Source organism: Theobroma umbraticum, unplaced genomic scaffold, assembly GCF_002168275.2.
Source record: "Theobroma umbraticum cultivar Fairchild unplaced genomic scaffold, ASM216827v3 scaffold_56.0, whole genome shotgun sequence".
Taxonomy (NCBI): Eukaryota; Viridiplantae; Streptophyta; class Magnoliopsida; order Malvales; family Malvaceae; genus Theobroma; species Theobroma umbraticum.
The window spans coordinates 11540508-11567848 of NW_018397256.1; the positions used below are offsets into that span (position 1 = coordinate 11540508).

The 27341-nt window shown below is 33.1% G+C and overlaps 5 protein-coding genes across 11 annotated transcripts; 3 read left to right on the top strand and 2 right to left on the bottom strand.

Moving 5' to 3' along the window:
- Positions 1-41: 41 nt before the first annotated feature.
- LOC110410189 (YCF36, putative (DUF1230)) lies at positions 42-2706 on the top strand. Its single transcript, XM_021419780.2, is given in 9 exon segments — positions 42-593; positions 596-646; positions 649-705; positions 708-734; positions 737-784; positions 903-931; positions 1706-1762; positions 2216-2309; positions 2312-2706. Coding segments are annotated over 9 exon segments (804 nt in total). The 5' UTR covers positions 42-274; the 3' UTR covers positions 2434-2706.
- A 2172-nt stretch (positions 2707-4878) lies between these two features.
- Positions 4879-8041, top strand: RTE1 (protein REVERSION-TO-ETHYLENE SENSITIVITY-like protein (DUF778)). Of its 4 annotated transcripts, XM_021420322.2 has the most exons (4): positions 4879-5168; positions 6722-7149; positions 7387-7599; positions 7682-8041. In XM_021420322.2, exons 2-4 carry the CDS (start codon positions 6841-6843, stop codon positions 7700-7702), a joined length of 543 nt encoding a protein of 180 aa, XP_021275997.1. In that variant the 5' UTR covers positions 4879-5168; positions 6722-6840; the 3' UTR covers positions 7703-8041. The 4 variants fall into 4 exon arrangements, with proteins under 4 accessions (XP_021275997.1, XP_089638767.1, XP_021275996.1 ...); XM_089782641.1 differs by having other exon boundaries at positions 6825-7149; positions 7387-8041; XM_021420321.2 differs by having other exon boundaries at positions 4880-5168; positions 6775-7149; positions 7387-8041.
- An 870-nt stretch (positions 8042-8911) lies between these two features.
- LOC110410560 (rhomboid family protein) lies at positions 8912-11537 on the bottom strand. Of its 3 annotated transcripts, none has more exons than XM_021420317.2 (6): positions 11244-11524; positions 10538-10615; positions 10395-10459; positions 9806-10315; positions 9642-9732; positions 8914-9332 (listed from the first exon to the last, which is right to left on the bottom strand). In XM_021420317.2, exons 1-6 carry the CDS (start codon positions 11256-11258, stop codon positions 9246-9248), a joined length of 846 nt encoding a protein of 281 aa, XP_021275992.1. In that variant the 5' UTR covers positions 11259-11524; the 3' UTR covers positions 8914-9245. The 3 variants fall into 3 exon arrangements, with proteins under 3 accessions (XP_021275993.1, XP_021275992.1, XP_021275991.1); XM_021420316.2 differs by having other exon boundaries at positions 8916-9332; positions 10538-10608; positions 11244-11534; XM_021420318.2 differs by lacking the exon at positions 9642-9732 and having other exon boundaries at positions 8912-9332; positions 10538-10608; positions 11244-11537.
- Positions 11538-12520: 983 nt separating this feature from the next.
- Positions 12521-16056, bottom strand: CBL10 (calcineurin B-like protein 10). 2 transcript variants are annotated; one of them, XM_021421081.2, is made up of 9 exons: positions 15774-16054; positions 15431-15602; positions 15062-15144; positions 14788-14847; positions 14149-14257; positions 14007-14059; positions 13803-13883; positions 13602-13714; positions 12521-13431 (listed from the first exon to the last, which is right to left on the bottom strand). In XM_021421081.2, exons 1-9 carry the CDS (start codon positions 15801-15803, stop codon positions 13374-13376), a joined length of 759 nt encoding a protein of 252 aa, XP_021276756.1. In that variant the 5' UTR covers positions 15804-16054; the 3' UTR covers positions 12521-13373. The 2 variants fall into 2 exon arrangements, with proteins under 2 accessions (XP_021276756.1, XP_021276755.1); XM_021421080.2 differs by having other exon boundaries at positions 12521-13714; positions 15774-16056.
- Positions 16057-20247: 4191 nt separating this feature from the next.
- On the top strand, positions 20248-25635 carry HDA2 (histone deacetylase 2). The gene is made up of 13 exons (XM_021421747.2): positions 20248-20594; positions 20703-20758; positions 20870-20987; positions 21158-21220; positions 21547-21615; positions 21719-21885; positions 22018-22082; positions 22170-22216; positions 22409-22453; positions 22537-22587; positions 23074-23160; positions 24233-24320; positions 25108-25635. The coding sequence occupies exons 1-13, from the start codon at positions 20352-20354 to the stop codon at positions 25206-25208; spliced, it is 1200 nt and encodes a 399-aa protein (XP_021277422.1). The 5' UTR covers positions 20248-20351; the 3' UTR covers positions 25209-25635.
- Positions 25636-27341: the final 1706 nt, after the last annotated feature.

The following is a 27341-nucleotide window of genomic DNA, read 5'->3' on the forward strand; positions in this document are numbered from 1 at the left end:
GCATCAGGATTTCAACCCTCATCCGCTTGAAATGTATAAGCAAGAAAGAGTTTCTGCTCGACCGACTGTGGGTTGCTGGCTGGTCATGTGCCCCATTGCCAGCAACTCTGAGTTTAACAACATCCATGGCACTATATTCGTCTTTTGATAAATTTTTTTCCTTAATAATTAAATTTTAAAAAGAATTCTTTTTTTTAAAAAAAGGTAAACTAAAATCCATTAAATACTAAAAAGGAAAAATAATCTCAGTTATCAATTGAACAGCAATAGAACCATGGCCACCCCACTGCTCCTCCAACTCTCGCCAAAACCACCACAAGCCTCCGCCCCATCCTTCCCCTCCCCGCTTATACCATTCTCAAGACCCAGGTTTCTCCCTCTTCATCCCATCAACAAGGCTTATCCGATAACCAAAATTCCGGCTCAGCCAACAAAAGTGGAAATGGCAGCAACAGCACACTCCTCCCTGCCCGAAACAGAGTGCCCTGTTCCACACGAACAACAACCCATAAACGAATACCAATCTCTCTCCACCTCTTTACCTTTCTCTTGGGCCTCTGGCGACCTTGTCGAATACTGCTCTCGCTTGCTCGTTACGGTGCTTCTTTCGCGCTCTTTGTTGGTCTACCTGTAGCGTGGTTCGGTTCTGTGGGCCCAAATCCGACCCGATGAGGCTGGTTCTTGCAGCTGTCTCGAGTGGGATTCTTGTGTTACTGTTGCTGTTTTGAGGATGTATTGGGTTGGGCTTATGTTGGGAATCGTTTACTCAGTGCCACTGTTGAATGTAAACTCCTCTGTGTTTTATGTTATAGTGTCATGCGAAATGTGTATTCTTTCTTGGTTAAATAAAATTTCTCCTTTGATGGATTGCTTATGGGATTTCTCTCGTTCATGGCTTGCAGATGAAGAAACGGGATGGTACGATGGACAGGTATTATTCATGTCTAGTTTTATTCCTAAGTTTTGTTTTAGTTGGAATCAATTGCCTCTTCATTTTATGTTAATCTTCTGTTTTCTAAGTATGCAATGTTTCAATAGTTCCTTTCATGTAATATTCTTCTTTTAAGTAACTTGACTTTCCTTGACTTTCAAATTTCAAGTAATTTCTACGATACTGCACACTGCCTGAGTTTGTTAAGTGATAATTTTTCCTTTGTGAAATGATTCCACCTTCAACCAATTGACCCGTCACAGAGACTGTTGGCAAGTTTATTGCAATAGGATGGATTACAGTATTTGACACAGGCTAGGTTCAAAATTGGTCCTTCTAAAATGTATACCCTATAACTGTGGGAGGCTTATAAGCCAGGGTCTACACAAGCAACTTCTTTCATTCCCTGCCTACTTCATTAGCAGTAAACTAAACAGTTACTTCTATTTCACTATGATTTTGATCAGTTGTGTCTATAATGTGTCCTGATTATTCACTATGTGTTGCCAAAAGTTTGTTTATTACATGGAAATAGCTTCCTGTAATCTGGATTTTTTGAAGCATGATTTCTCAATCCTCACAAGTGATGAAGGGATGGCTATCAAACCAATCTTGCAGAAGGTTTTTTGTTTTTTTATTTCAAACACCTGTTCATAAGGTTTAATTTGAGCTCCTTGCCATGTAGGTTACAGACATTTAGTTATAGTGAACAAATTTTTCGTAACATGAATATCTCGTGGTAGAAAGTAGAGACTGATACAGTTTTCCTCACAGATATGGGTCAAGACTGCTGAAGTTTTGGCACGTGACAGGCTTATTGGTTCATTTTCAGTGAGTATTCTTTAATTGGAGTTTTACTCAGACCAGAATTCTTCTTGCCCTTTTTTGTGATTGGCCTTTGCTGCTGTAGGCCTTTTTTGACCTTCCATAAATCAACACAAACATTGCTCAATAGTTTTCCTGTGACTTCTATTGATGAAATGACATTTTATTAACTTATGAGGCTGGTAAGAACCTAACCTCTTGTTTTTTTCTTTCAAAGAGAACAAAAAGAATAAGGGTCGGTATCGCTCATCCACCTCTGTCAGTATGGTAATCAGCACTTTGCAAACATCTAATGACATGTAGTTTTCTGAGACTAGAAGTTCAGGGAATTTATTCACGGGAAAATTTTCTAAACTTTGAGCGATAATCCGATGATCTTTGCACTTACACTATAAGAAGAAACTTTCTTATTTGAACTCTTCGCTTAAGAGCTGTGGTATGTGTTTCTCCCACATGAAGGTCAAGCCTGCGCTGAGCAGATTAAAGTACACTCTAGTAACCCTTGCAGTATCCTTGCTCGTATGCATTCTTCCCCTCATAAATGTTGATGGAGGCCAGAGGGTTCCTACATGATGTCTAAAGAAGCTGGGGCTAGAGCTATACCAGGAGTTTATGATGACGATTCTGCAAGATCATTTGAGCCAGATGCATTCTGTGGTGAACCTGGTCTTCCCTAGTCCAGTCCTTGAGCCGCTGTTAATACTTTGTACAGTTCATTTATTTGTATATATATTCAGGGGCATATCCTGTCTCCTTGCAGTCCATTGTGTATAGGTTTATTTATTGCTATACTTTAGCTATAGAAACAGTAGCTTGTAATGTTTTTTTTTTTTGAAAGTTAGTAGCTTGTAATGTTAGTACTGGGAAATTTCGAAACAATTATGTTAGAAAAGGAAGACTAGAATTCAATGTTGCTAACAGTTTGAGGACAGTTTGAGGCCAGGATTATTGTATTGGTCACGAGTTGATTGCATGTTAATCAACTTTGAGCTATATTTTTGTTTTTCCTTTTTCCATGTAACGTTAGAAGGTTAGGAGCATGAACTTCTCTGTTCTCTTTAAGATGTTTTAGCCATGCACGTGAACGTACAACGGTAAAAGGATGAAGTGATTTGGATTTAAGGCCTATCAAGTTCTCAACCTGTCCTTTCACTACCTCACCCATCCCTCATTTGCGAGGCTCTCTGTTCCTCATTTCTTTACCAACCTTGACACTTCAACCGCAGCAACCCAACCTTGCCTTGAAATGTAGAAAGAAAATAACGTGATGTGGCTATCTTGGTTCCTGCTATCAGGACTTAGTCAACATAATAGAACAGGATCCATTGAAAAATGAAAGTAATGATCCTGACCCAAGCTTTCCTTCTCCGCGGGCATCAACCCCGAAGAAAATGCAGCTCACATACTCAAATCAGCAATATACAATGAATGATTGAGATCGCAGAATCAATGAAATCTTAGATATATATATATGTACCCATTCTGTTGATATATGAGGTCAAAGTCGGTGACACTCCCGTATTGCTTTCAGTCAAAGATTTTTCTCACCTGTTTTCCTTTTGAATCATTAAACAAAGAGATCCTCCATTAATTAATTAGTACCTGCTCTGTAGCTGGCACCCTTTTTGTATCCCTCATGTCCTCGTCCAAAGAACCTTATCTTCACAAGGTATGTTTCCAAATCTTGCAGAGAGAGAGAGAGAGGGTGAATAGCTGATGAATCATGAAAATATTGCTGTAACTCAAGACTGCCAAGCAAGTATCCTGAGAACCCTTCAAGCTTCAAGCTTATACAAGCCATGGGATCCTCTAAAATTGTATTAACTTTCATGTCAGCAAATCCACCCCACAACATAACTTTGTTCACTTCTATTTCCTAACTAGTTCCTCCTTAGGAAGATCTCTCAGAAAAAGAAACAAGTGCTACAATCTCCTCAAAAAGCTTCCGTATCCCAGCAATGATCTGATTCAAGCCAACGTACCTGTCTTGCATGATCAGACAGGGGGGGATATGAATTTCAAATGGGGAAAAAAAAAGGCTGTAACCTGAAAGTTCTTGGAAGGTGCGTGCACTTGATCATTCAAACCAAAAAGTTCTTGCAACTCCGTGCAAAAAAAAAGACTTATATGCTCACGTTACATGCATCGTCCCTCTATACAAAATCTCACTATCACGTCATCCATCAAAATGTGATAAAGCTCACGTTCTTGGCGTGAAATATTACAAATAATTAATAAAATATGAGGATATTTAACAATAAAAGATAACATTTTCAAGAAAAGTAAATGTGAAAATTATAAAGTTAGACGCAGCCTCGCAGCCCTCTTGCCCTTTTTTTTCTAGGTACGGTGGCTCATAACGATTTCAAAAGAAATATAAAGTGGAGGAGTGGCACCAACCATCTCTGCTATTAAACAATTATATATTTTGTCGGACATATTCTCCTCCCATATCCGAACATTGAAATCACCCTAGATAAAATTTCCAGACAAAAGTGGAAAGAAGGAAGGAAAAGATGCGTTTTGATTTTATGGACAGAACCCATCAATAATTATTAATTAGGTTGTGGCTAACTGTGAATCTGCCCCTCATCAAGCCACATCCAGCTCAACGTTTAAAATCCAGCCAGATGTCATTGTAAAAGCATGCCACATCCAAAGAGGAAAATCCCAGCAGAGGTAAAAGATTTTTCTTTACCATGTTGTAGTGATACCATGGTAAATTAAAAATGAGTATATCTCTATCTGAATCTTCCTCGGTTGAGGCGACTGTTAAACCAGAGTCCCCTAAAACAGACCCAGAACTTTCCCTAAAGCCTAACAAGTAGAACACCAAGAAACCCTTAACTCAAAAGCTAAAACTGGAACAGGGAACGAAAGGAAACCAGAAGATCTTGGTCAATAAGAACTAAGGGGTAACGTAAAATCTTTGTAGCCTGAGTGTAGGAAGAAAAGCAAATAAACAAAGCAGTAATTGAATATTAATTAAATAGACGTGAGGGATGGTGGTGAGGGTCCCACCTGGAAGTGAAAATCCGGATGGTTCATGCACCTTGCCATTTTCCTACCGTCTCTTCTCTTTCTAATTCCAACTCTAGAGAAATGTATCACTCATTGATTTTTTTTTTAATTCTGATTAATTCCCAAAATTGGTTTTTTGTCAGAATATATCAAATCACTCTTGCTTCTTCGAAATGAACAACAACACCACCTCTTCTTCCATCACCACCCAACACCAACAAAATCCAAAACCAAAAACAAAAGGCCAAAGCAATAACCTTTCTTCTTCCTTATCATTTCCTTTCCCTTACCAACCTGCAAAGATCTTTGCTTTGTTTTCATTTTTCACAACCCACTTTTTGTTTCCAAGCAATACACCACACCATCCCACAGCCTACTTTTTTTGCTGAAGGTTAGTGGTAAAACTTTCATCATTGGTCGAAAATTTTACATTATTCTTTTGGTTTTCTTCTGTTCTGTTTTTTTCTTTCTTGATTGAATATGCATTACATGGAGTTAGAGATCTTGTTTTGTTTTAATGTGTTGGGATGCAGTTTCTGTCTTTGCTTGGCTTGGCTGAAGAAATGATTTAGAATACATGCGAAGAGAAATTTGATTAGCGTTTTTGAGTGGATTGAATGGACGACTGTTAGGTAGAGAGAATGGGTTGTGAAAAGATTCATTTTTGCTGATTTCTCAGTTATAAAATGGAGCATTTTAGTGTTTAATTTGATTCGTTGACAGAAGGAAAAGGATCTAAGATATTGGATGCATGTTTTGAGGTCGATTATCTATTTGGAGCATTGCAGATTGCTATGCTGGCTGTAAAATATGCCCCCTTTTTTGCGCTTTTGATATTTTCTCAGAGTTGTCTTATAAATAGATAACTAAAGCTAAATAGACATCTCTTCAAAGAAAGTGGGAATTGTTTCTGGTTTGAACATGAGGAAAAACTTCTACTGTTCAAAAGAACACTTTGAGATGAAAATTTTGCATTCCTCTGTGCCCCTGATATAGAAAGTTTTTGATTGCTTTGGTTAGTGAATGGGGTCTTTCATGGTAGTTTTAGTCATTAGAGAATGAAGGAGATTTTACACTTTTGGTGCTTTTTCCGTTTATAATGTGGCTATTTCGCCAGTGACATGCTTGAGCTGAGCTTAACTTTGGCTATGGGGGAATTTCATTGCCATAATGAGTCTTTATATTGGTAAAGTCTAGACTGATGCTTCCAAAGACAGGAGAGATTATCTGGTTTGAGTTGAAATAGGTACAACCAAAGGGCCAAAACTTATGTTGGTCGAGGCTATAAGGATGATAATAACATAGTATGTTAATCTAGTTATGGTGACATTTCTATTTCTTGGGACTGAGTGTGAGTGTTGAAATAATCAATAACATAGCATTTGATTAGGTTAATTGAAAAAATTTAGGATTTATGAATGTTCCTGTATATTAAGGTAATGAATCTAAATTTAATTTAAAGACTTTTGGACCTTGATGGACTTTAAATTTATACAAAGGTTGATGCACTTGCTAAGATGCACTCATTTTGAGAATTAATTAATTACTGGCATAATTCATTCACTCTGGAGAGTTTATCTACGAACTGAAATATGAGGACTGTCAAATATAAGACTGCCGTACATCAAGCATCAATTATGGAAAGTAAATGGCTTGGATATTTGCCCAATTAGGAATGGCAGTGCAACCGCAACCTACAACAATGGAGTCCTTGTATGATAGTGAAGATGAAAGTTTTGAATTTCAAAAATTCTATTGGCCAATCTGAATTTTTTTTATTCATTTATGCATGTTGATAATTGTTCACCATATTGACATTTGGCGGTTTTGCAATCTCAGCGCAATTTATTGCCTTTTCTTGTATGATGTTTACCTACTGATAGCATAAAAGTTTTTCTTTTGATTTTTTTTTTCTAAAGTTACAGTATTATGTATTTATTGTAGATTGAGACTATTGTCTTTCTGACTGTATAATTGCATATCAAATTGGGAACAAGTCCATTATGTCTGGGGGTGTTTTTTGAAATGGTGATGGTTCACCACCTAGATTTGCACAGAGCCATATGCCGCGTGGAAGACTTCCTATAATGGACCTAAAATCTGCTTATGATGTTGAGCATATGAGTTCTACATCTAGAATTCAGCATGACCTGTGGCCGCTAGATGAAATTGATCCAAAGAAGGCAAAGTTTCCTTGCTGCATAGTTTGGACTCCACTCCCAGTTGTCTCATGGTTGGCACCTTTCATTGGACATGTTGGCATTTGCAGGGAGGATGGAGCAATTTTGGACTTTTCAGGGTCAAATTTTGTGAATGTTGAGGATTTTGCTTTTGGTGCTGCAGCTCGGTACCTTCAACTTGATAGAGAAAAGGTACAGTTTTGTGTAGATGCTCTGAATTGAACTTTTTATATTTTTCAGTGCACACTTTGCCATCGTGATACTACTGTATTTTTCCAAACTAGTATATCTCTTTCATGGGAAGCAATAATTCATTTCTGTTTCTCCCCTTATGCTTTTACGTGAGCTAGTTTTTGTTTTATTAAAGAGAAAGTTGAACTGCTTAAAACAAGTAGTTTGTGCATTGACTATTTTTTGTTGTGGAATTAGTGTTGCTTTCCCCCAAACCTGGCTGGGCACACATGCAAGCATGGCTACCAGCACACGGAGTTTGGGACTGCAGTCACATGGGATGATGCCTTGCGGTCGAGTGTGCGTCACTTTGAGCACAAAAGCTACAACCTCTTCACATGCAACTCTCACTCATTTGTTGCCAATTGCCTAAACCGACTCTGCTATGGTGGATCAATGGATTGGAACATGGTAACTGTGGCAGCTTTAATACTGTTTAAGGGGCACTGGGTTGATACCATGTCATTAATAAGATCATTCCTCCCTTTCACAGTGGTGCTCTGCCTGGGCTTAATACTGATTGGCTGGCCATTCTTGGTTGGATTATTCTCATTCTCTCTCCTCCTTATGGGGTGGTTTCTGTTGGGCACTTATTGTATCAAAACCTTATTGGAATGCTAGAGCTTTTTTCCACTAACGTTGAATTTTTGTTAGTTGAAAGAAGCACAGTTGGTACAGTTTGGTGTTTCTTCAAAAACTATGTTTATAATACCTGACACAGAGTGGCAGTAGGTTTCATGTGGAACCAGCAAATGCCAAAAGATAAGTTTATCCCCTTCATCAAGGACCTAAATTGTAGATTTGCTTCTTAAAGGGAAAGTGAACATTTAATTTAATACTAGAAATTTTTTTCTCTGGTGGTAAGTTCATGAAGTTTAGAGTGTGATTAGATCTTACATCAATGTCATTGGCTTACTAGATGTTGCTAAGATGTAATCTGATGCCATGACTACTTTATCAGCCTTCTCATTAGCAATAAGAAGAAAGTTTTAGCAGTTGTGCAATATATGTGTTGGGCAACGGGAGAATAATCTCATGCTCTAGAGCTAAAGCGGGATGTCATTTAGATTTGATGAGGTTCATTCAGCAGTGCTTCCCAGCCTTAGAATCTCATTGAAACTTTGAATTAAGGTTGTCCTGAGTGAGATTTCATTCTCATGTAAACCCCATTGGAATAAGAGTGATAATTCATTTGAATATTGGAATTCCTTTCTACCCCGAGAACATGATGCAACCGACCAGGTTTGAATGTTGCTCTCGTTTTGCAAGCCTGTTTATTTGAATGGGTGCCTTAATTTGGATATTTTTCTGAAATTAAACGCTCAGTGGAACCACTTTCAAGATTAGTTAATGCATTTCAGGCAGAATATCAACAAATTCACCAACAGTGAACACCAAAATGAGGGCAATGACTTAACATGTGAGCAACAACCAGCCTGTGCAGAGTGTTCGCTGGGGCTGCCATCCTTCTGCTCATGTTGGACATGTACACACAAGAAGCCACAGACCCCAGCTAACGGGGAGTTGCTAGCGGATCATAGGCTCAAGTTAAAAGCCATTCAGCCGCTTGGAGTTTCAGAACCTCGTAACGTGGTCACAAAGTTTAACCCCCAAGTATATATCCACTCTGCTTAGCATAGACAATTTCAGACAGTAACAACGGAATAGAAGTTCGTTATTAGCATAAATTACATCCTTTTCCCAGAAATGTTGAGCAAAGAAGCACAAATGAACAACAATCACAACAGTATTTGCACTCCGACTATCCAGCCGCAAACCCATTTAATTAAGCAGATTGTAATCATATAATAAAGTTGAGATCAAAACTACAATACAATCATTAAAGTTAACTGGCTGCTGTCAACAGTAACTTTAAGATCATGTCGGACTTACATGAAGACAATAGTCAACTTTAGTGAAAGTAAGATCAAGAAAAACATCATTAAAGAAAAAGGATTTCAAAAGTATTGAATTCATGATACGCTTAAATCTTCGCTTATCTTCTATAATTATATTAAAAAGTTGAATTTTAAGTCATAGAGACATATAAATTCCTCCTATGCCCCATACTTGGGTGCCTTCCAAAGCTTAAATGCTATCTCATGCAGTAACCTATCAGCTGGTATGATGAGATTTCCAGAACGCTGCAACCAAAAAAAAAAACTAAATATAATGATCACAAGAAACTGAAACAAGTATCAAATCAGCAAAACCATTATGTTTCATATTCTGAATAGCTTATGCATGCCAAAAAAAAAAAGGGTCTAAATCAAAAGCATAGGAACCAAGGTTATTTGTCATGTTGTACCAATTCACTTAGGGGTGACACTTCAAGCAAATAATATTGGAAAAGAGCAGGTTTGAAGACATGTAGTCAAAATTACTTCATAACATAATCTAAGAAACTATTATAACTAGAGCTTTATAAAGTATCTCATGGTCTCAATTTTTACCTCTTTGAAATCTTTAAAAGAAAACGTGTCTACCATATCTTTGCGGGTTACAGCATTCTGATATTGAGCAACTAACATGGGACTATGGTGCCTGTTGTCATAAATTAGTTAAATACCCACAAAATGTCAAAATGCAGAACAAGAATCCACAAAGTTTTACGTACCTAACATCATTTCTTGGACTTTCTCCTCTCATGGTGTAACTCTGTCGAGGGAAGAGTGCTGAAAGAGGAGAATCATTCTCATAGTTGTGGCTCAATATTGACAAACCAGGATCATCAGCCCTTGACACATACCCATAGCCCATAACAAGGGACAAGTAAAGACGGGAAGCAATTTCAGTTCCAGGTTGAGCCATGAGCATAATAGCACCAATTAGAGCATTCATGAATTCCATGTCACCTGCTGTACCTTTGTCTTTTTCAGAATTCAAATTCTCTCCAGATCCAATATGCACAATTACTAAATCAAACTGGCCGACATCTAATATCTTCCCTTCTTGAAATCCAAGTAAGGCCAACAATTCAGAAGCCAAATAATCAGCTGACTGTGCAGAGGGAAAATTGATATTTTCAAATAATCCATTCAAATGCAACACATCAAAGCCAAGTTTTTCTCCAAAAGATTTCAAACTAGAACTGTTAGTCAATAGAGCAGCTCTCATTCCCATGAACCTGAAGTGAGATTATGAAGCGTGTTGGTTGGAATATTCTCATAGCTAATGACTAAAACCAAGCAAATGGATGATAATACCTTTCTGACATGGTTGGAATCAAGGATGACTTCTGAGACTTTGCTTCTGTAGAAAGTTGCCCATTCTGACAAAACCAAAGAGCAATAGAGAATTCATCATGAACTTGCACTGTTGAACTACTTAAGAGCAATATGTATCTCACCTTGTTGAAGTATGCCTCGCATGCATCCATCAGTACCGCAAACTCTCTTACTATCCTATCATCCTCGCTTTCTGCAATCTAAATCCAAGTAAATCCCAATAATGGTGGATGACTAACAACAATTAGAAATGTAAAAACAAGCATGAACTTAATTACTAATTAAGGAGAGGGGAGCAAGTTAAAAGATGGTATCTGAATATCATGACCACTTGAAATAAAACAAATAAATACAACTAGGCATGATAAGGTTCTAAACATTAAAGACAAGGTGAATAGAGGTGGATCAGCAATTTAATGGAGCAAAGACTTACACTTCTACATTAGACTACCTAATTTGAAAACTACAAAAGAACCCATAAGCTTATTCTGTCAATCACCACAGTCCTTACTTTCAAGTCAATCTGTGTAACCTCCATGTATCAAATAAACGAACGATGAACTAAGCATTCCATTGTCACATCAATCCCTTCCATACAATTCAATTTGCTTCTTAAAGCACAAATGACATAATATTTCCCTAAAAACAGCCGAACCAATTATAAAAGGTGGTATCTTCCCCGGCAATTAATAAAAAAAAAAAGCAAAGGAATTAATCTTTCGATGTGGGCGCAAATTAAAGAGGTTATATCTCAATTACCCACTGTCTAAATTTAGAGTAGAAGATTGAAAAAGAAAATTGACAAGGAATTGAAAAGACAGAGTGAACCTGAAGGCGGAGCATTAGGGAGGCTCAAGAAACCACAGTTGGCGTTAGATGCGAGAGAGTGCAGATGGGCATGTGATGGCTCAATGAAACGGGCCAACCCGTCCCCGTATAAGACCAATCCTCGGCTTGGCTTGTCCGCCATTGCTGTTACTCAAAAGCTTAAAACACAGACTTGAAACCGAGAAGAAATAAGCGATGGAAGGAAAGCAGGAGAATCCCCTCTCTTTGAGAAGCGTGAAGGTTTATATGTGGAGAATATTTTACACGTGGACTTCGCAAGTGTGGGGAAATAGCAAGAACTTGATGCCTCTCTATGTTTATCTAATTATTTATATACGTTTGAAATTGAAATCAGCAGTAAAAAAACTATTTACTTCAGAAATTGATATCAACAGTATTTACTTTTAACCGTTGAATTCAAAAAGTCTTCACAAGGACATTTTAGTTTTCTAATTTTTTTATTTAAACATATTTTTCTAAAAAAAATATGTTTGTCCTTCTCTTAAAAATTTTAATAAAAAAATTTAATTTAAAGATTTAGAAACTTGAAACTGTATCTGATTTGAAAACCATAAATATTTATTGACGTAAATTTTATTAAAATTAAACTCTTTATTTCTTGAATAATTTGGAATTTTTTTATTAAAAAAATATATTAAAAGTAAATTTTTATGTAAAAACAGATATTTCAAATATGATAATATCAAATTAACAGATTAATTTTTTATTCATGATTACTAATTTTGTTAAAAAAATTTTAGACCAAATTTTTTTTTCACTAATAGGGTTTAGGTCACTCCAAAATAAAATTAAAAAAAAAAGGGTTTAGGTGACATAAAAAACTTTGACCTGATTACAATAGATTAAAAGTTTTAATTTTTTTTGTCAAATATTGAATTTTATTGAGTATTAAAGTGAGAAAAATTATGATATTCATAAATTCTGTATTAAAATTTTATTGTTTTAATTTTATTTGTCAAATATTGAATTTCATTAAAATATTAAAGTCAATTTTATTAAGTTTTGAAAGAGAGTATGAGCAAATTTTTTTAAGAGTGCATTTGTGTTTTAAAATATTTATATAATATTAAGTATAATTCTTTTTAACTGTTGATTAACAGTATTTATAATTAAAAAATTAAAAACATCATTTTGAAATAAAAAACTTTTGAATTATTTTGAAGGAAGCTTTTGAATTTTAGCTTTTAACCTTTACAGAAAAGGGAAGCTCAGATTCCGGAGAAAGAAAATGAAGTCACATGGCCACGAGCTGCATGTTCATAAACTGATATTATTCCCATTTGGAGAATCAATCTCATAATAAAGAACAGCTATAAATAGTTATGAACTAGTTTAAAAGAGACGATTTTTCTAATAACAAGAAAGCTTTTTGGGTTTTCACTGCATGTTGTGCCATTTTTAGCCACACAAGGCTATAAAGTTCATCATCCCATTGCTTTCTTACATCAACAAGGTTTGATTCAACTGCAGCTAAGGACCCTTAACATGGTAAAAGAATGTATGACAGTCAAAACAGAAGAATGCTTTTTACTTCATTTTTGTGACATGATCTCCAATCCACTCCTTCCTCCATGGATATTTTTGATTGTGTGGCATGGATATCTCTCCTTTTTGGCCACCTAGCTAATCACCGGTTCTGCTAAAGCAGGTCTCAGGAAGAGATTTCAAGAGCAAGGCAGTTCACAGAGATTTCAAAGTAATAAGATAAAACACCAGAATTAATGTAAGCATTCCGGACGGACCAGATTGCACTAGCTAACGTTTGATTGGCAGGGAGAAATTACTTGTACAAGGCAATCGAAGCTGAGAACGCTATCCTACGCAAGCTCATTCCAAAATCCACTCAATCTGCAATCTATCCACCGTACAGCATCGACAGTTGCCACATTCGGTCATAAAAAAACACGCCCGGAGAGCTTAATCAGAAAGATCTGGTTACTATCACTTCCTAGTGTTGCTTCAATGAAATGGAGGCACGTTGTTTCTTCATCTCCCGCACTGAGACATGAGTCAAAGCTTTTCGATAGCAGGATCTACTAACTAAATATTCTTGCACTGGGTTTACATCATACTGAACTTCACAGCACATTGGTCTAAAATCACTTCACACTATGAGTCCTCAACTTCAGTGTTGAAAACAAAACTGGGAAATACGGTGGTTATGTCCCTGACGAACGAGAAGAACATAAAAGAATGAGCTATGATAATTAAGTTACCATGGATATTCAAGGGGTCAAGCAAACAATTCGAGATCATTGAAAGAAGAGGGACTTGGACTATGCATGCATTACTGGAAAAGGAACAAGTAGTGAAAGAACATAGGAGCTAGTCACACACTTCAAATAAGGAAGAGTCATGTTCTTTAAAAGGCTGGGATTACGAAGCACAAATGCTTTCCAGTCTTCTTTGTTGATTCTACCATCCTTGTCAGCATCAGCATCAGAAAATGTCTGCAGAAAAGATGAAGATCCTGTAAGTATCAAAATGCTGCAGAATTCACACCAGTGACAGCAAAGAACTAAACTTCAGAGAACTCACTTTGTCAATGATAGCCTCAAGAAGGTCATCTGACAATTTCATGTCAGATTCCATCAAAATGGCAATTACCATTTGCTTAACCTGCATTCAACCAAAAGCTCATTAGCTAAAAATCCAACAATTGTAGGAAGTGCATCAAGTATGAGTAATTTACAGAACATTAAATTCATGTAGAACTGCTAGCTTTAACAGAGTTTTACGCACTTCGTCCCGCTCAATAAACCCTGTTTGTCTCAGATCATACAACCTAAATGCAACTGCAAGAAATTAACGAGAACATAGATAAGACACAGGTATAAATCGTTCTTTATTGCTACGAAGAAAATGGTTTCTCTTAAACCCTTACAATCAATTTTATCTTCTACAGGGGCAGAGGGATGAAACACGTTGAGCGAATGGACAAATTCCTCAAACTCAATGACACCATTTTTCTTCTCATCGAAAAGATCAAAAACCTACAATAGAGAAGATGATTAGGGGCAGGAATGAAAATAAAGATTCGAAGGAAAACTTCTTTAGAACATTAAAACAAATCATAAAGAAGAAAGAAAATCTTCTATTTCTAGTTCTAAAAATTAGAAACCAGAAAAGTAATGTTTGAAAAATCAGCAACTCCCCAGTTATTGAGATCCAAGATAGCTCATAGCCATTTTCGTCCACAAATAAAAGAACTGACTAATTATTTTTATGTGAAAGACACACCAACTTATCTCTGGACTGGTTCAAGTGCTCAACTACTGTTGCTCTTAGTTCAGTTTAAGAATTTGCAATGAAATCAAAGGAACTGATCAACAATTAATTACAGTAACAACAAGACATAAAATGAACTCGATTTAGTAAAATCACAACTATTAGAATTCCCCAAATGCTAGCTGAACAATTGAGCTTCCTTTTACATTATACTATGATTGGGTCCAATGATCAACCATGGGAGTATAGAAGAAAGTACATAATAGAAGAACTGATATTGTTGCAAGAGATTTACCCTGTCAAGGAAAAGATTCTCGCCATATGGAGTATGGAGCAATGCTAACTGAAGCTCTTCCTATAACACGAAAAGAATTTAGATAATCATTCACATTTTAACATTTATTGAAATCATTCAATGACCTAATTGTAAACAAATTCTGACACATCAGATTGAAGGAATGCCATTCATAGAAAAAAAAATTAAGCCATAAAAGAAAAGTCATAGATTACAAAGCATACGAACTACAACAAAGTTTATGGCACCAATTTGCCTCAGAATTTCATTTTACCTTGTGAATCAATCCATCATCAATAATTGAGCAACTCAACTTCTTGAACAGTTCGTACAGCGCCTCCACTTCATTCACCGTAACTGCACCATAAGTTCATAACTAGTAAGAAAACCATGCAACGTGTTACTTCAAAATGACGAAACTGCCATGTTTGCTTACTCAAAGTGGCTGGGGAAAAAAAGGTAAAAACTGTAATTTTTCATGTTTCACAGTAACACGTACTTTTTTTTCCTTGAAATACCAGAAAACCAAATTAACAATAGATATAGCATATATTCAAAATGACAAAAACCGTAAAAAATCTCAATAATTAATACTTTTTTTAAGAACAAAATAAAGAAGATATGAAATGAGAGACAGAAGTACAATGAGATTCATTGGCAAGACGGGCAAGATCGGAGAACCCATAGCGGCATTTCTTGAAACAGGGCCGGTGCTCAAAACAATTGGCCATTGAAAAAATCAAGAAATCGATCACTGCAATAAACGGCATGAAAGCTGCACAGATCCGCTCTCCCATGGTTAGGAAGCTTGACCCCTGTTCATCACAATCAAATGCACAAAATAAGCACTAAAACAAATCCATTAGAAAAACCCAAAAAAAAAAGAACACACGAACACCCTTCCGTAGCCAGCCCAAAAAAAACTGCAACTTCGGAGGTAATTTCAATGATTACACAAACAAGAAAGATGGGTAATAAGGAAATACAAAGGAATTGTTTCTGTTGGTCGAATCCATGGTTTCAGACAATCACACATCAGAGACAGATAGCTTTTGTTTTTGTTCTCTTGACTCTCTTTTCTTTCTCAATATTTATCTGCTAAACTTTCTGTCTGTGGAACCAAGACCGAGTACTGATATTTAAGCGCTAGAGGACGTATCGAAAACTCTCCAGATAAGTGATTTGGCAGGCTTCGGAGGGTACATTGGATTGAGCAGGCGCCAGAACACCAGGAGGGACAAAAATGGAAACACAAAGCTTCGATATATACGGAAGCTGGAAAGGCGTACAAACAAGTTTTACCGTGACTTTTATTGTCGTTGTCTTGATTTCATCAACTGCTTCGTGCTGACATGGAAACAACAAACTGACACGTAGGAGGGCAGCCATGGCCTTACGTGTCATCTTTTTTAAAAAATTATTATTTAGAAACCTTAACCTTCTTTTTCTCTAATTGCACAAGCCTCCGAATGATGTCTGTCTTTAGTATTTAATTATCATATTAAAATTTTTATTATTACAATTAAATATGGAAATAGTATTATAATAATTAATTTTGTTAACAAATTCTCTCACGGTATGTTTAATTTACGAAATAAATAAGAATAGAATAAAATAAATATTATGTAAAAATAAAATAAAATAAGAATAGAGTAAAATAATTATTATGTAATTTGATATGATAAATGAAATAGAATAAAAAAAATTATTATTACTTATTGTCATGTTTGATTGGTAAAAATAATTTTGGAATAAGAAAGAAATAGAAGATAAAAAGATAAAAATATCTTTCATTATATATGTGATTATTTATTTTATTTTATTTTTTGAATATTAATAATTTATAATTTATTTAAAATATTAATAATTGATCATTTAAATATTAATATTTTTTAATTTAATCAGTAACATTATAAAATATTATTTTTTTATAATTTCAATGTTATTATGATTATTTTTTATTTTTTATTTTAAATATGAATAATTTATAATTTATTTAAAATATTATTAATTGATAATTTAAATATTAATATTTTATTTATAATTTAATCATTAATATTTTAAATAAATTAATATTTTATTTATAATTTAAATATTATTATGATAATTATTTTATTTTATTTTTAAATATTAATAATTTATAATTTATTTAAAATATTAATAATTGATTATTTAAATATAAATATTTTCTTTATAAATTAATCATTAATATTATAAAATATTTTTTTATATAATTTAAATGTTATTTATTATTATGTTATTTTTAAATATTAATACTTTTAATTTATTTAAAATATTAATAATTGATCATTTAAATATTAATATTTTATTTATAATTTTTCATTAATATTTATAAAATATTATTATTTTATTTATAATTTAATCATTAATATTTAAAATATAATATTTTATTCACAAATATTAATATGGGTAAAGTTGTAAATTTAGAAACTTATAAGGGGTAATTTAGTTTTAATAATTTTTGAAATTATTTCATGAGACATGAAATAGTTAATACCAAGAGAAGGGTTGGGTGTAGTTAAAAAAGAGCTTTTACTAATTTTGAGGAATAAGTAAAATGGGAGAATGGCTATTCGTTGCTTAATTACCAACCAAACAAGAGGAGTAAATAGTAACTAGGAATAGAAGGGGAATAACTTAGCTATTCCCGCACCAAACATGCTGTTAAAGCTTCTGAACCAATCATCTTTCGCTTTTGTTAATGAAAAGGAATAAAACAAATACAAATATTTGTCCATGATTAGTGTGGAAATATTTTATTAGCAACAATGCAAGCACTAATTAATTTGATTTAAATTAAAATACGGTGGCCACAGGTGTTTTGTGCGCATTAATTATTTGGTTTCGTGGTTAATAACAACCGATTGCTTGGTGGTATATTTTATCCTTTTAGGACATGACTTGGCATTATAATTAAGCGCAGCAGACCATAGCTTGTGATATGGTCCGGTTACCACTTACAAAAACAGGCCATGCAATTTTCTATGCGGTAAGCTTAATTAGAGTCACTGATGACCATAATTAATTTTCAATTAATATTAATCATTTGGTTTTGGGGCCTAGTTAAAGCAGGAGGACCAATTAAGTCTGATGTCGAACACGAGAACCATTGTTCAAATGCCAATCATTTATGGGATTAACATGGTAATCTTAACTTTTTGAATTAACATGATTGGAAGCATCTTCTCTTTTTCTTTTATTTGACTTCTCTGGGTCTAAAGATATACTAATTTGTCATCTTTGATTTACATGTCCGGATATGATAATCATTTGAAATTTTTTATTTAAATGTTTTAAAAAAATGATTTTATATACTATTGTTGAAATTTTAACACTTTACAGATAAGATTAGAGGTTGCTACATATTTTGTTAGAATTCCTGTATAAAAAAAATAAATATGATAAAAAAAGTCATTTAATAATATATTAATCTTGCTAATTCTATTGATGATATGTAGAATAATAATCCAAATTTGTATATAAAAGAATTTTAGTTCATCCAAATTTGTGGAATAATAATCCAAATGGAACATTAGTTGATATATTAGCTAATTTGTACATAAAAGAAGACAAACCCAAAGTTGCAATCACCCACTCAAGCCCGTAAGTATTGCCATGTTATGATATAAACGTTTGAATAAAGTGAATAATGGCTCTAGAAATTAAACTTTGATTATTTGCTAGAGAAATACACACATATATAAGTTAATATTATTTTAAACCTTGTATTTGAAAAAGAATGAAGGTAGAATCCTTAAGACGGCCTTCATATGATTTCACATATTAAATAAATGTAAGATTTAAATTTCTATGTGAGTTTGTTTAATTTTATATTTGTTTGATTTGTTTAGGGTGTTAATGTTAGAATTCGATTATGGTAATTATAATTTTTAGGGTTAAATACATTCATATTTTTAATTTTTGATCATAATTATACATGAGTTTATTAATTTTTATAATAAACAGTCTACTTTAAAAGTGTAAATAATATTAATACTTAAATATGAAATGTCTAAAATATTTTTTTTTCACTATTTTCTTTTCTCTTTAGCTGATAAATGACGCTCCTTTATATTGACTAGTCACCCTGCAATCGAATCTAATCGGGAAATACCAAATCCGACCAAATCTCCTTAGAAGAGCATGAGATTTAACCATGCACTCCATATCTCAGGCTCCCTTGGGGAGCATTAGATGGGGAGTACCAAATCAATGCTCTCCTAAAGGGCACTGCCAGCGGCGAGGTGATCGAATTGAGAGTTTTTTTTTTTTTAAATATATAGAGAAAAAAATAAAAAAAATATAATTTATATAATACTAATATTTAAAATTAATGAAAGATAAAATTATTTTAAAAATATTATTACATCATAAAACTAATGAAAACATTGATGATTAAATAATGGTAGGACACAAGATTTTTTTTTGAAAGGTTTGTCCATTTTAAAAACTAATCAACTGCATGTAATTATAAATAAAAGTTAAAGATGTCAATGTATTTTATCTTAATTTTTATTAATACATATAATTTCATAAAAATATATTTAGATTAAATCATACAATTAGTCCATGTATTATAGTAAAATGATAAATTTAGCCTATGTATAATAATTTGCAGCAATTGAGTTTTCGTACTTTTTAAAATTGACAATATCAATATAATTGTTAGCAGTATTAATTTTTTTATTATTTATACTGATATGATATATTTTTTATTAATATAATATTAAATATGATGATATATTAATGATGACTTGATATTTTTTTATCTATTTTACAACACACTTTTCACTATTTGATATTATGAAACATAAAAATTCAATTCTTCTCTATCTCACAACATTCTTTTCTTAAATTTTAAAAATGTATTTATAATTTTATTTTTTTAATTTTTTTAAAAATTACTAACTCATGCTATATAATTTTATGTCCGTACTTATAAAATCTATATTAGTACTTGGTCATGTTATATCGGCACTAATATTACATCATTTGTAAAATATCACATCATTATTGGTATATTATCAAATTTAATATCATATCAATAAAAAAAATATCACATCAACATAATTAAATGTTATATTAATATAGATAATAGAAAATTTTTAATAAATAAGATTGACATTATTAATTTTAAAAAATATAAAAAATTAATTTTTATAAATTATTAGAGATAGATTAAGTCTACTATTTTAATAGACCATAAAAACTAATTGCATAATTTAATAAAATATTTTTAGTGCTAATATTGGGCGGCTTCGACCTCTCTGGGCATCGAAGAAAGAAACTTCAGACGCTCCGCAGTCATTATTGTTTTGTTGGATAACCCATTTACCGTTTTCCTTTGGCCAAGGATGGGATGGACTAGCCAGCAGGCAAATGCCAGTTGTAATGCAACTATACTGCCATGTCATCTTTATCCAAACCATTTAGCAAAAAAGAAAAAAATGCTTTTCTTGATTCCGACCGCTTCTACTTTACTCCACGGCTTGCCACCTATCGTGGAATCGAATTTGAAAAGCTTGAAACCAACGCGGTGACACATGCTTTGCTCCCACATGAAGATCCGAGTCAGACCAAAGACCGCTGAGTCAACTCGGAATACCTGCGAATCAACGTTATATTTGTTTTTTATGTTTGCCACTCCATTCATTTTGTATCTCTGTATTTGCTCTCTTTCAATGTCTTCGTCTTGGGCTTCTTCAGCTTCCAAAGCCGATGCCGAAACTCTTCGCCGTAAACGAATTAACACTAGCAAGCTCTATCTCCACGTAATTCCTTCCAAGGTAATATACCTTTTGCCAATAATTAAAAAAATAATTCTATTAATGCATATTTTTCTTTTCTAACTAGGAATTTCTGAACTCTAACTTAACAAAAAAAAAAAAAAACAGGTTCCGATTATCTACTCGTCTTACTACGATATCAGTTTCCTTGGAATTGAGAAACTGTAAGATAATTTGAATTTGAATTTTCATTTCTTTGAAGTATTTTATATGTTTCTTTTTTCTCGCTATTCGGTTAGTTTTAACAATGAGTTAGTTATTTGAAATTGATGTAGGCATCCATTTGATTCTTCAAAATGGGGCCGAGTATGCCGGTTCCTCATTTCTGAAGGTCACCTGCAGAAAAATTCTATTGTTGAGCCACAGGAAGCTTCAAGAGATGATCTACTTGTGGTAATTATAATTTTGCTACTCTCTATGTTTATATTCACTGAGGCTGGACATATATTGAGGTAAAGCAATAAAAATAGGCTGGACAAATTTTAGTTAATTTGATATCTGTCTAAAGTAGGTGCTGTAACCAGTATTCGTTATGCTTAATTTTTTTGATAATCTTTGAATAGGTGCATACGGAAGCATACCTGAATAGCTTGAAGAGCAGTATGAATGTTGCCATGATAGCTGAGGTATACTTTTTAGTATTTCCTTGTGCAATCATTTCGGTTTTTCTTGTATGCAGTTAATTTTTGCTTTCTTGGAGTTTATTTATTTTGTTGCAATTATCAAGTTTGTTTGTATGATGCTGCTTAAAGATGGGATTATTAAGAAAAATAGCGTGGGCGTGATGACTTGGTTTTTCTTTTATGAATTTGTTTTCAGGGAATGTCTTTGTATGCCCAATTAAATTTTACTGGCTGTGTCTGTTATTGTTTGATGGTCTTGGCTGAGGATTTAGTAGTTTCATATGATGTTACTATACTTCTTGTTTGATTCAAAGTAGTGTGTTGTGTAGGTTCCTCCAATAGCAATATTGCCCAATTTTTTGGTTCAGATGAAAGTTCTTTCTCCCTTCCGCAAGCAGGTGAAGTTATTATCTGTCTAGGAGCTAATTACATCTTTTTTTTTTTTCAGAATGGAGTTTGAGTTTTCTTTGGATTACGATTAATCTGATTATATTATTACAGGTGGGTGGAACTATTTTGGCGGCAAAGCTTGCAAAGGATCGAGGATGGGCTATCAATGTTGGGGGAGGGTTTCATCATTGTTCTAGTGGAAGGGGAGGTGGATTTTGTGCATATGCAGACATTTCTCTCTGCATTCATTTTGCATTTGTTCGGTTAAATATATCAAGGTAATAGAACTTGAAGCCTAAAAGTAATAAATGCAGCCCTTGCAATTTGTTTCATCCAAATCACAACTCCTCAGTTGACAATTACCTTCTGACAATGGGCTATTTTCCTTGTATTTTGCAATATTTTTTCAGGGTGATGATAATTGATCTAGATGCACATCAAGGAAATGGTCATGAAACGGATTTTGCAAATGATGGTATGGATGCTTATTTTTCCTCATGGTGCTTTAGTTTGATGCTCTTTTGAAAGTTAAATGATTGTGTATTCGTCTTTAAACTGACAGGGCGTGTATATATTCTGGATATGTACAACCCTGAAATATACCCATTTGTAAGTATTGCTATGTAAATTTGTACTGTATCTTCTCTAACTTCATCTGTGTACAGCGTCTTCCTAAACAATATTTTGTTTCCTACTTTTAACTGTTAATTTTAGTCTATGCAGTAAGTTTTGGCTTCAATCAATGCTGTTCGTTCTCCTCACTTTCTGGTTGTATTTTTCTTTCTTTAAACCCTTAATCAGGATATGGAAGCAAGGAGTTATATCACGCAGAAGGTTGAAATAGTGGTGAGCCTCTGGCATCTTCTTGATGAAGTTAGTTTATTGCTGGCTGGGTCTTTAGCTGATTTAATTTTCCTGTATGTCAACAGAGTGGGACAACAACAGAAAAGTACTTGAAGGAATTAGATAAAGCTCTTGAGGTATAGATTCAGCTATCCTTAGCCTGCTTCAGGTCTTGTTTTATGCTGGACCTTCTCTTCTCAATTTTGATGCCCACATATGCTGTTAGTTGATCTGGTGACACTTATATATCATTCCCTGATGTTTTTTCTCCAGCAATTCGTTCCATTTTATATGATACTTCACAAGTTTTTTGGTTTAACTTTCCATCATTTTCCCCTTTAGGGTCATACTTTTTGAAATGCATTTACTACTTTTAATGTGTCTCTTCATCTATTCTTTTATTTATTGTTATCACAATGCATGATGCTTTGCATGCATCCATGTTTTCATCAGCATTTTTGCAAACTTGTACTTCATCTCTTGCTTTGTGTTTTTGTCTTTTTTCATTCCCTCTTTCTTTTTAATTATTTTTTATATTTAACTAATTTTATTTAATAAAATAGTCTAGTAAAAAGTTCCTTCTAGGGCTATTACACATTGTTGTTATTGGTTGTAAATGTTAGGAAGCTAGGCGTAATTTTGCCCCTGAGTTGATTGTTTACAATGCGGGCACCGATATCCTTGATGGAGATCCACTTGGCGGGTTAAAGGTAAATTCATCATTGGATCTATACTCTTAATTTTTGTGTTTTTTATTCTATTTGTCCAGTACTTTTTCTTCTTTTGCAAGAAGTAAAATGAGATCCTTACTGCACTCTATGAATTGGCTCTGATTTGGCAACTCAGCTTAACTTTTCGTAGAGAATTGTCCTTCTGATGATAGGCTGAGAAAGCAGCCTAAAATATCATACAGAAAGAAGAAATTTAGTGGAAGGAACACATCCATGTAAATTTTACCTCATATTATCTACTAACATGGTTATGCTGATTTATAAAACTTTTGTATTGCTCGCCCCATGACCTCTGCAAAGCTTCATTTGCCAGCTTATAGTTAAACTGAATGAGAGCTGCATTGGTGAGGATGCATCTTCAGACCTTTAGAAGCAGAAGAAAATGTCCTTTCTTTTTACATTGAGCTGTGAAAGAAAAGCCTTCATTTATTGTGTGTCATGTTTTCAGTTCAATAACTATTTCTGAATCAAAGTTGCAGCAGAACAGTAGCAATGAGGATTTGTAAGATCATCTTATAAAACTTAAGAGAGAAATGTTGAAGTAATTAGAAATTGATACGATAACATTCCTACTGAAACAACTATTATTAATATTTGAATCTAGTATTGATTTTCTTCTTCAGCCAAGGTGGACTGACAAGAGTGCAATTAAAAGCAATGTTAACATAGATTTAAGGATGCATGGAATAGAAAGCTACATCTATAATTTTGTAGATCTTAACTGTTGGTTTAACTATAGATAAACGTGTAAGACATTGGGGATGCAGTTCTTTATGGCTGGTTGGCACATTCCTGAATATATGTGCATGCAGCTAATGGATGAAATGGTATAGAGACAAAGGATACAGACAAAATGTTAAGAAGTTGGAGACAAATACAACCAAAAGAGGTGTTTAAGATGGTTCATTTATATGCCCTTTCAATTTTTAGGGCATTCAATGAAATATACTTAACATTTTGTTTTTAAAATATATTTGTTTGTTAGATAGTGCATCTTTGCATAATTAATATTATTGAGTTCTGACTTATGGTTATTGGTTTGCTTTTTCAGGTAATGCCAGATGGGGTAGTTCAAAGAGATGAGAAGGTCTTCAGGTTTGCTCGGGAGAGAAATATCCCTCTTGTCATGGTCACTTCAGGTACAGTGTCTATGTAGCTTTATGTTTATGCTTGTATACAGACAACAAATACGTGAATCTGCATGCACACTAGAAAGAGATTTGGGACTTGCTTTTCTACAGTCTATAACTTATCTGTGTTTCGGGCAAACTTGATTCTCTTCAGCCAAGGACCATCTTTTGACTCTGATCCTCTGCCTGGTCTTGTGAGCTTGTTGATCATGTTCCTCTTCAGTACATATTCTGTAACTCATGTTTCTAGATGTGAGTTATTCTAGGATTTCATCTTCTTCGAAGCATGGTAAGAAGAAAATCACTAATTAAAGAAAAATATTGGTCCCTAATAATTACTCATTCCTTGACTGGATGGGCAAAAATAGATGGCCTCAATATGCCTTGCAAAGGCAAAAGATGCTGCTTTTACCGTGATTGACAATTTCTTTTTCCTCCGTGTGTCTGTGCACCAAAGCCAACTAGCCTTGAACCTAAGCCCTCTTTAGGTTTAGTAGGAAATAATATTAATTTCGCTTGGTAATTGATGTTGGTCCTTTTTTCAGCTGTCAAGATGTAGTTCTCCTGCTTACCCTTTGTTTTAGAGGGGAACAAACTGCTAAAAAGGTAGAAAGAATTGTTTATTTATTTTCCATTGTCTATCAACAAGATGTGGAATGAAGCTAGGTTTGAGATTGCCGACGTTGTGAGATATCCACAACCTGAGATGATGCATATAGGAGACATGGTAGAAGTTGTTTGAGCTTCCCGGAGAATCCATCCTAACGAACTTCCATTTTGCTTTTTCCTGTTTCAGGTGGCTATATGAAATCCAGTGCCAGAGTCATAGCAGATTCCATAATAAACCTATCGAGGAAAGGATTGATAGATATAACAAGTCACCAACGAAGAAGATAAATGACATACGGCCCCTTTGCCACCATAACAGTCCAGTTCCCCTGGAGAGTTTCAAGGCATGAATTCTGGGTTCTTTGCACAAAAATGAAACGAGTTTGTGACCGGAAGTCCTTTTGAGTAAGCAAGTAACAAGGGTGAGAAAATTAGGAGACAAAAGTGTGAGGTTTATGTAGCAATAATGCACATAGGAGCGTGAGAATGTCTTGGTAGTTCTTTGCGCAAGTAGTTAGCGTTGCGGTTGTGTCTAATATTAACGGCTGTGACTCAAAGATTGGTTAAGATTATAGAAGGTTGTAATGTTTATAATTTTGCATGGGATTAGCTCTGCCCCCTACTTGTCTTCCTTGCCCTCTAGGATTAACTGAACAAGTGATACATGAAGAAACTTCTTTGATATGTAAAAGCTTGTAATATTTACAAAGAAAAAGTGATATAAGCTCATTTTACTGGCCAATCGGTCCATTTGCCTGCTGCGATGTGGCCGTTTATCGGCCTATGTCTAGACTCCAACAGTCAAGTGGGACGAGATCACTACTCCCAAATGTTGGTGGGTCCGATGTTTTATTGCTGCAGTGGATGTGCCGTCAGACCGGAACTGCTTCATTCATTTGGGATTTTTTTGGTTAAAAGTTTCATCAAAATTAAAATAAATTTACTTAATGGCATAATAGTAACTTGATAAATGGTCAAATGTTTTAATTAATTCAATCATTAATATTAAGACTTATTTATTTTAAAATAAATATGTAAAATTTATTTAATTTAACATAAAAGTAGAATAATTTAATTGAATGAATAGGAGAATAAAGGTTTATATGAATTTTTTAAAAATAATTTAAGAGATTTTTGTAGATTTTATATTTGTATATTTTTTGTGATTAAAAAGAAACAAAAAAATGAAAATAATTTTGCTCTCTTGTTCTCCTGCCGAATGGGGGGTCGTCCTACTTTCATGAGATCTACGCCTCTATAACTAACCTCCCCTCCTAATGAGTTTAGGCTTTTATCAATGAACAATTATTAAAATTAAATTTCATTAAATTATTTTTAAAAAATAATATCCATGTATAAGCTTTAATAAGAAAAACAGTTTGAAATCTTGGTCCTCCGAAGAAAAGAAAATAAAATAAAAGAAAATTGCTAAGACAATAAGGTGGCGTTTGGTACATTACAATGCAATGTGATTACAAGTAATGTGATTGCAAGTAATGTGATTGCAAGTAATGTGATTGCAAGCAATGTGATTACAGGGAAAATAACATTACAGTGTTTGGTATGTAAGCAAAATAATGATTAAAATGCAGGGAAGATAACATTGCAGTGTTTGGTTTATAAGTACTTTAGTGGGAATGTAAGTTAATTGTCAAAATTACCCCTAATTATTAAAATATAAGTTTAATATATTTATATTTTTATTATTAATTTTTATATAATATCATTTCTTAAATATATTTTTAATATCATATATTTTATTTTTATTTATTATTATAATATTTTATATTTTATTTTTAATATATTTATATTTATTATTAATTTTTATATAATATCATATTTTAAAATATATTTAATATCATATATTTTATTTTAATTTATTATTATAATTTTATATATTTTATTTTAAATATATTTATATTTTTATTATTAATTTTTATATAATATCATTTCTTAAATATATTTTTAATGTCATATATTTTATTATTATTATAATATTTTATATTTTATTTTTAATATATTTATATTTATATTATTAATTTTTATATAATATTCATATTTTTAATATATTTTTAATATCATATATTTTATTTTTATTTATTATTATAATTTAATATTTTATTTTTATTTTTTAATATATTTTTTATATTATATATTTTATTTTTATTTGTTTTACCTATATTATATAAATATTAATTTTTTATATTTTATTTTATTTTAATTTTTATTCTTATATTATATATATATTATTTTAATATTTTTATTTTAATTATAATATTATAAAATATTTTTAATAAAGTAATAAAATTAAAGGGTAAAATTGTTTTTAAGAACATTACAGAGTGCAATATAATGTGATTGCATTGTAATTTTACATTGCAGTGATCTGTTACTAAACAAACGCTGTAATGTAATTTAATA